Source organism: Solanum pennellii, chromosome 8 (assembly GCF_001406875.1).
Source record: "Solanum pennellii chromosome 8, SPENNV200".
Lineage (NCBI taxonomy): Eukaryota > Viridiplantae > Streptophyta > Magnoliopsida > Solanales > Solanaceae > Solanum > Solanum pennellii.
In genome coordinates, this window is record NC_028644.1 from 57,998,956 (window position 1) to 58,008,456 (window position 9,501).

The 9,501-nt window shown below is 31.9% G+C and overlaps 1 protein-coding gene and 1 pseudogene across 1 annotated transcript; both read left to right on the forward strand.

Annotated features, from left to right (window-relative positions):
* Positions 1–2,376: 2,376 nt before the first annotated feature.
* LOC107027760 (vacuolar-processing enzyme-like) lies at positions 2,377–4,615 on the forward strand. Its single transcript, XM_015228830.1, has 9 exons — positions 2,377–2,544; positions 2,638–2,802; positions 2,914–3,070; positions 3,152–3,234; positions 3,350–3,573; positions 3,690–3,738; positions 3,839–4,039; positions 4,162–4,368; positions 4,475–4,615. The coding sequence occupies exons 1-9, from the start codon at positions 2,377–2,379 to the stop codon at positions 4,613–4,615; spliced, it is 1,395 nt and encodes a 464-aa protein (XP_015084316.1).
* A 3,193-nt stretch (positions 4,616–7,808) lies between these two features.
* The window catches only part of LOC107027761, a 4,156-nt pseudogene continuing 2,463 nt past the window's right edge, over positions 7,809–9,501 (forward strand).

The following is a 9,501-nucleotide window of genomic DNA, read 5'->3' on the forward strand; positions in this document are numbered from 1 at the left end:
CCTAGGGGGGTGGGTGGGTGGGGGTTTGTGTTGGAGTTTAGGAATTAGATTTAGTTTCTAGGATTGCAAGAATTGTAATTTGAACTCATAACTTGAAGTGGGGTCGGAGATCTAGTTGGTTGTTGGCGTCTAAGAATTAGAATTTATAATTCTTTAGATTACATATGATTGTAATCTTTTGTTGAGGCTCAGAGTTTAATAAGTGGAGTTAAATTCGACAGAGGTGTAGATCGTGGCTATTTACCCTTTATGAGCCATGTTTTTCGCGATAAAATATTGTGTCATTACTTTATTTGTTTTACATAACGCAACTTCTCTAATCTACAAAGGAACAAATAGAATATACTTGTTCCTTAGGCAGATCTGGTGTCAGTATTCTAACCGATCTTATTGGAAATAGAGCTCTTATTTCGTGCATTATTTGTTACTTCTATTGTTTCTGCCAAGGTGGTGCCGTTGGAGGACATTAACAGGTAGTATCACGATGAGACTGTGCTTTATGCTACGCCATTGTTATTGTATACTTCCGATGGCCGGTCAGAATAGGCAGCAGGGTAAGCCGGAGGGGCTAACAAAAAGTTCGAGCTTTCGGAATTTCTGTTCCAAAATTTTGAAGGACGTTTCGTTGGTTGAAACTAAACTTATACACTACGGACAAACTTAATTGTTAATTTCAAGAGAACATCACCTGTCCTTGTATATATACCATAAAACTTTCCGTAGACACAGTGTTGATTTGACTTGAGAATCTTTTTTTATGTGAATTTGTTTGTTTAGAATGATTTAGTTAATTCTTTCTTAACCTTTAGTCATCATAATTATGTGGCATTTCATATTCATAATACATAATTCCTTTAAAATATGGTGAGAGAGAAGAAACCTAGAACCTCATTTCCTTGGAATGACATGTTTGGTTTTAATCCCTCTAAAATTGGAGTAATTATAATTATATCTATCTTTAATTTGACCTTGTGTGAGTGATTACTAAATGGTCGTTTGGTTGTGTTAAAATAATTGATTTTGGTTATTATGTATATCACAATACAAAAATAATTTTTGAAAAAATTTAGAAAACATGAGTGTATAGTACGGATGTAATAATGACATGAAAACTCAACCAACATGCACCACAACAAAGGATACCATTAGGAGCATTTAATTCTTATTTTTAGCGGCAACTGTTACTTTTTACATATAATCCTAAAGCTTTTAGCGACATTGGTTATAATGACACTTAACTAATGTCGGTAAAGACATTAACACTCTTTATAAGTGTCAACATTTAATATCGCTAAAAGTTGTTTTTGTTGTAGTGATGAATTGTGGGCTGGAGGTGGGATTGTTGCCCTCTTAAACGAAGGTCTTGGGTTCGAGCCTTAGGGTGAAGAAAATCTTATTAGGAGTGCCACCCTCGAAAAGGCCATGCAGTGCGCGATCCAGACGATTTAGGGCCTGTCTAGATTAGCTTTTGGCTTATGACTTATAAGCCAAAAGCCATAAGATAGGATTTCTAACTTATGACTTATTTTTGTAATTTTGGCTTTACAAAAAGTGCTTATAAGCACCTTTTAACTTTATCCAAACACTTCAAAACTGCTTAAAAGTTTATTTTGGCTTTAAAACACCTAAAATAAGTCAATTCAAACAGCCACTTAGTCCGAGCTCCAATATCGACTCTATACACCGAGTGAGAAATAAAAAAAAATATGGATCCAGCTTATAGTCGGAGCTCCAATACAAACTCTGGACAACAGGTGACGGGTGGAAACCAAAAAATTGACATGGACTTTGATTTAGTCGGAACTCCAATAACAAGTTCCGTACACTGAGCGTGGAACCAATATTTTTTATACATGGATCCGGGCTTAGTCAGACCTCCAATACAAACTTTGGACACCGGGTGGGAAACAAAAAAAGTTGACATGGATCTCAATTTAATTGAACCGCCAATACGGGTTACAATACAGTCTATACCGACTCCGAACACCAGGTGGAAAATAAAAAAAAATTGACATGGATCCGGATTTAATTGAACCTCCAGTACGGATTCCAATATAGATTTTGAACACCGGGTGAAAAACAAAAAAAAATGACATGAAAAACTTGTCGCAAGTGTGAAGAAATTTCTTGTAAAAGAAGGAGAACAAATATATTGCAATATTTGTCAATATCTAGGTATATATTTCATGTTATTTTTAAAAAAATCCTTTAGACCTTTGAAATCTACGTTGTCTACTTGTCTTGATTATAGTATGTCTCTAGTGTTGGCTTAAAGGAGTTTAAAGTCCTATATATTTCTCATACATCAATATTACCATACAACTCAATACTCCAATTATCCTATTTGTTTGTTAATTTACCATAAAATACAAAACAATGATATTTAAGTACAATTTATGTGTTGCACTTGTTGTTGTGCTCTCAATTTGTGTCTTCAACATTGAAGGTCGTAGTGTCTCTAAATTCTTAACTGAAGAAACTGTAGGGATCAAATGGGCTGTCCTAGTTGCTGGCTCTAATGGATGGTGGAATTACAGGCATCAGGTTATTAGCTACAAGCAATTTAACAACGAACTTAGAAATGTTGTGTTAGAACTGAGTGATGATTTGTTTTGACATTTTATTTATTGATTTCAGGCTGATGTATGTCACGCTTATCAGTTACTCAAGAAAGGTGGTCTTAAAGACGAAAACATTATTGTATTCATGTACGATGATATTGCTAACAATACTATGAATCCTAGACCCGGAGTTATCATCAATAATCCACATGGCCAAGATGTTTACAAAGCTGTTCCTAAGGTTTGTATCTTTTTTCTTTCCTCTCTTTTCGAGCAATTCAATCCCTCGAAAATACTTAGAATGGGTGTTACGTACGTTGATGAGGGCCGGGTTATTTTCTTGTTGAGACAGGATTATGTAGGTGACGATGTTAATGCTGAAAACTTCTTCAATGTTATTCTTGCAAACAAAAGTGGTATAACTGGAGGAAGTGGTAAAGTTTTGAACAGTGCTCCAAATGACCATATTTTCATCTACTATGTTGATCATGGTGGCCCTGGAATTGTTTGTAAGTGATTCGATCGTCATCACACACACACACACATATTATATGTTCATATTTGTTTATTTCATGTTTCAAAATGAACAGCAATGCCAACTGGAGTTGTTTACGCAAATGATTTGATTGATGTGTTGAAAAAGAAGCATGGTTCTGGGACATATAGTAAACTGGTAACTATTGCTTCTTTTCAGTTGATCTTAAGTCCTTTGCTTCCTTGGAAGGAAAATAATTAGCAAAGCTTCGGTCTAATACTCCGTTGGATGCTGTTTTCTCTTATGTGTTTAGGTATTTTACTTAGAAGCTTGTGAGTCTGGAAGCATGTTTGACGGTCTTCTTCCTGAAGGTTTAGATATTTATGTAACGACTGCATCAAATCCCAATGAAAGTAGTTGGGGAACATATTGTGGTGTGGGTGATGCACGCGATCCATGCCTTGTAGCGTGTCCCCCTCCTGAGTTTAAAGGTGTGTGCTTAGGAGACTTGTACAGTGTTGCTTGGATGGAGGACAGGTAACATGACACACAACTTTTCTATCCCTGGTCGAGGGAAAATCAATTGATTTAACGTTATCAAAACTATAAAATTAATGAAACTTCTTCCTATATATTGATTTATTGATATACAGTGATGTTCAAGATCGTCAAACTGAAACTCTAGATGATCAGTACGATAGGGTAAGAGCTTGTGCTATATGTAGTCTCGATTATGTATATGTTTTAACCAATTATAGCCTATTCTAAAGAACGAATGATAATTATGTTTCATTTTGATCAGATTGCAAACAGAACAGCAGCCAATCTAACATATGGCTCTCATGTCATGCAATATGGTGATATGGTGTTAAGTGTTGATGCTCTTTTCCAGTATATGGGCGTTGCTTCGATAAATCACTCTCATGTCTCCATGAATTCTTATAAATCATCATCACAGAATGTGGAACAACGAGAAACAGAGCTTTTCTACTGGCAATCCAAAGTATGTCCCTACCTTTCTTTGCAACACATCAAGTCATATGCAATATAATTTAACGTTTTTTCCTTGCCAAGAAAGACGCGAAAAAGATAATCTGATTGATAGTACTTTCTAAATATTGGCAGTACGACAATGCTCCTGAAGGTTCTGATGACTATTTTGAAGCTCGCGCCAAACTTATTAAAGTTGTAGCACATAGAAGTCAAGTGGACAATAACGTAAAACATATTGGAGATCTTCTGTTTGGAGTTAAATATGGTAACGAGGCACTACAAAATGTTCGATCTTCTGGACAACCACTAGTTGATAACTGGGATTGTCTTAAATCCTATGTAAGTATTTAGCCTAATTATAAAACATTCTTCTTATTGTTCTTTTTCACGTATACGGAACCATGATCGTTTGTTTTATTATTTTCATGTATATCTATATATATAGGTCGAGATATTTGAGGCACATTGTGGAAAATTAAGCTCATATGGAAAGAAACATATCCGTGGTATCGCGAATATTTGTAATGCTGGAATTGAGAGTGAGCAAATGACTGCTGCAACTGTACAAGCATGTGGTCCTTTGTAGAGCTGAGAGCAATTTATGTTTAGCTTGTGTAATTTGTGTCATCAGTCATGGCTGGCTGCAAAGTTTCACCTTATGTAGCTAGCAAATTAATAATGTTACTCCTTATTCCTATTGGAATTATGTTGAGTCAAATGGAGTTAATTAGAGACTATGAATGTTCAATATTTTTTTATTTTCATATATTTGATACTCACTTTTTATTTCTTTGATGACAGTACAATTCCCTCTCGTCTAAAAGACACGAACTAATTGACTGGATTTTGATAATTTGAGTAAAAAATCTGAAACAACATTAAAACCACCCACTTCAACATAAAAAACTAGTATTGAGAGATTGATTTTACAAGGGTGAATTCATGACTAAAATACATGAAGGATAGATGAATCAGAGATAAGTTTTAGTGGGACATTTGTTGCAAAGGATGAGATGATTTTATCGCAAGATTAACAGTTAGTGTTGAGATAAGTTATCCTTTCACGAGGATGAACTAATAATTTCAGAATTAAAATACATGAAGGATAGATGAATCAGAGATAAGTTTTAGTGGGACATTTGTTGCAAAGGATGACATGATTTTATCACAAGATTAACAATTAGTGTTGAGATAAGTTATCCTTCCTCGAGGATGAACTAGTAATTTCAGAATTAAAATACATGAAGGATAGATGAATCAGAGATAAGTTTTAGTGGGACATTTGTTGCAAAGGATGAGATGATTTTATCGCAAGATTAACAATTAGTGTTGAGATAAGTTATCCTTCCTCGAGGATGAACTAGTAATTTCAGAATTATTTATCTTGGGATAAAGTATGCAAAATAATAAAAATACAACCTTTAATATCTTTTATACACTACTTGTACATTCATGTACATTAACATAAATTTTAATAACATTCACAACCTTAATTAAATATTATTTTTTATAATAATATATTTTTCTATTAAAAATTACATATTATAATTACAATTTTATTTGTGATATATTATAAGTTCAATGTATTTGCCTACTTCTTATGTTTATTTATATTTTGATTTCTCTTAAAATGTTCACACCATTATTAAATTATATATTTTTAATTAGCTAGTTTATAACTCTCTTAAAATTAAACTTTATATATCAATTACAATGTAGATAATTTTAATTATAAATTTCTTTTACTTTAATAAAAGTTTTATTTTTAAGCTAAATAAGATGAACGTTTTATTTTTAAGTTATAAGATGAATGTTTTATTTCAAAGATAAATAAGATGAAAAAAATTATTTTAAAGCTAAATAAGACGGAAGTTAACTTGTTTAAGTTAAATAAGAGGAAAGTTTGATTTTAAAAACACAAGGCAAATCATGGAAATACACACACAAAAATATTTAGGTTAAATAAGATGATTTTTTTAAAAGAATGAATAACTAACTTTTGCAAAGAAAATGTAAATGAAAAAAAAAATTAAGGTGGAGGGTATTTTTGTGCACAATTAACTTATTTTTAGAAATTATGCAATGTGTATAATTAATTTGAATATGACAAACCAAACAAGCAATAAAAACCACTTCCAGCATAACCACAATATAATTTATCCCAACATAATTTATCAGAATAATTTATCCCAACATAACTTTTATCGCGGGGATGAATACATATGTCTGTCTGTTGATTATATTTAGGGGTGTCAAATAGGTGGATTGAGTTGAAATTGAAAATATTAAAATGGGTTGAATAGAAATTGGTTGGGTCTTGACCCGCCCATATTTACTTTGGGCTCAAATTGGCTAAAAACGAGTTAGTCTTGCCCGCCCAATTTGACCTGATTTATCCCAATAATTTAACATATTGATATATAACTATTATAATCACAATTTGAATTTCCGTTCAATAATTTTTTTGTAAAAAAATTAACAAACTGATAAAAAAATCCTAAAGATGTTAAATAGATAATAATTAATATCTTCAATATAGGAACATATCTTAATAAAAAGTTTTTAAACGGGTTGAAATTGGATATTGAATTGGGTTCATTTGAGAATTCTCTTCAAATAAATTAAGCTTGAATGAGTTGAGACTGAACTCAATTCAATCATCTTGAGTTCAATCCTTAAAATTCTGGGCAAATTATCTATGTTTGGATTCATTTTTGATACCCATAATTATATTTATAAAGAAACACATCGATCCACTCTTGATACTTTACTAATTACATATATATGTGTTTTTATATAAATTGTGATAAGTAAACTAACTAATTTGTTAGTACATATTTTTGTCCCATTTTCATCACTAGTAATGATAAACTAACGTACTTAATTTGCTGTACGTATTGAGAGCAAGTGAAATTTTCATGTAAGATACCACATAAGACGGTTTGTTTATTTGTTTAATTTTATACAAGTTGAAGTTTTGTTTGTGCACATCAAAAGTTATGTTGGAGGATATAAATGTAAACTGAAGTCATGTTGATTAAGGGATGTATTATTATCACTCTTAAACTAAATACACATATATAACTTTTTCTGATAATAGTTGTATTAACTTTTTTATCGATACACAATACAATATGATGATAGTTACGTTGTATCAATTTTTTCAGATACTCATATACAACTCTATGATGCATAGATACAATTGGTTGTATCAATTGAAGAAGATACAATTTGATAATAGGTATCTCACTTTTTTCTAATACACAATTACAATTTTCTGTTGATACCTAGATACAATCGGCAGGATATCAACCCAAGAAGAAGATAATTGAGATACAAACATTGAACAACAAATAAGAACCCAAAATAAAAAGTATTGATACATCATCGTTAATCATAGGAGTAGATAAAAATAATAGGGAACTTTCACATATATCCACTAAAAAATAACCTAATTACTCCCCATAGCTATAATTTGATAATTACAATTCGTAGTTACATGTTATAGGGAGGAGAGAGGCGTACGACACTGGGAGAGATAGGGCAAAAAGTGGGAGAGAGATGAATTGTATATGTATATTGTTTAGCTAATTGTATATTTTACACATATATTTGTATATATGACAAGCGAGATTGGGAGGGAGAGGAGAGAAGGCGAGCGAGATCTGGAGAGGGAGGAGAGAGGCGAGCGAGAGAGGGCATAAAGTGGGAGAGAAGTGAATTTTATATGCATATTGGTTAGATAATTGTATATTATACATGTGCATTTGTATAAAAAAATGAGATTGGGAGTTAGAGGAGAGAGACAAGCGAGATTGGGAGAGGAAGAAGAGCGGCGAGTGAGAGAGGACAGAGAGTGGGAGAGAGGTGAATTGTATATGCACATTGATTAGATAATTGTATTATACACATATATTTGCATATTCTGGCGAATTATACATATACAAATGTGACTAATTATACAAACTCGAAGTCAGACCACATAATTAATGTATAATGTTAGTTGTGAGTGATAATTATAGCAAATTATAGCTATAACGAGTAATTAAGTAGTATAAATTTGCTTAAATCGCATAATTTTCCCAAAAATAATTGAGGTAAAAATTTAGTGGAGTTTCATATTAATATTAGTCAAAAATATAGAGAGAGGAGAAAGAAAGATTCACACCATGAATTGTAGAGAAGACAAGAAGGGAACATGAGAGGAGAGAGAAAAGGAACAAAGGAGAGAGAAGAGGGAGAAAAGTACAAGTGAGAGAAGAGAGATTTTCTATTCCCTCTATAAGTTGGATATAATATTTTGAAGATGAAATTTCACAAAAAGCCACTAAAAATAAGCTAAGTAAGGTTTCATAGCTAGAGTTTGATAATTATGATTTCTAGCTACATAGAGGGATGAGACAGACGAACGATATCGGGAGAGGAAGGAGAGAAGCAAGCGAGAGAGGGAAGAGAGTGGAGAGATGTGAATTGTATTTATACTTTATCGAATTGTATGCATATTATCTGTTAGATAATTGTATATATGTAATTGACATACATATGTATTTCTACTAAATTTTAAATTCTCATTTTACCCCTAATGAAATAATAATTTATACAAATGGTCAAAGACTATTTTTTGTCAGAAATTTCAAAAGTCATTCTTTTATACTTTAAATTGTGTCAAGTCAAACAATATCATGTAAATTGAAACTAAGAGAGTGTCTGATATTACTCTAATGGACAAAAAGAGCGTACAATAACCATGTGATGACATGGCAAAACTTTCATAAGTCACGACGATAAATTGATTATTTCTTGTAAATCAATAAGTATATCTTTACACATTTTTGTGATTTTTTATGGTTGTTACCTTTGAATTCTATGTCATTCTCTTATCTTAAGTGTTTAAAATCCTATAAATCTATCATACATCAATATGATTCATACAACACAATAATCCAATCCAATTTGTTAATTAACCATAAAACACAATACAAATGATATTTAAGTACAATGTAGTGTTGTACTACTTGTTGTGCTCTCAATTTGGGCCAACATTGAAGGTCGTAGTGTCTCTAAATTCTTAACTGAAGAAACTATAGGGACCAAATGGGCTGTCCTAGTTGCTGGTTCTAATGGATGGTTTAATTATAGGCACCAGGTTCTTAATCTATCAATAAATAATCTTTGTGGCTAATTTTTGACATATGTAATTTGTTTGATAATTTTGTTGATTGATTTCAGGCTGACGTATGTCACGCTTATCAAATACTCAAGAAAGGTGGTCTTAAAGACGAAAACATTATTGTATTCATGTACGATGATATTGCTAACAATACTATGAATCCTAGACCTGGAGTTATCATCAACAATCCACATGGACAAGATGTTTACAAAGGTGTTACTCAGGTTTGTTCTTTTTCTTATTGGCTTGAAAATATTTCGCGAGATTATATATATATATATATATATATATATATATATATA

Excerpts from the sequence above, each read along its gene's own strand:
- LOC107027760 (XM_015228830.1), top strand. The coding sequence starts at position 2,377 with ATGATATTTAAGTACAATTTATGTGTTGCACTTGTTGTTGTGCTCTCA. Across the intron at positions 3,071-3,151 it reads TGGTGGCCCTGGAATTGTTT|CAATGCCAACTGGAGTTGTT; the intron begins GTAAGTGATTCG and ends CAAAATGAACAG. Across the intron at positions 3,235-3,349 it reads CTGGGACATATAGTAAACTG|GTATTTTACTTAGAAGCTTG; the intron begins GTAACTATTGCT and ends TTATGTGTTTAG.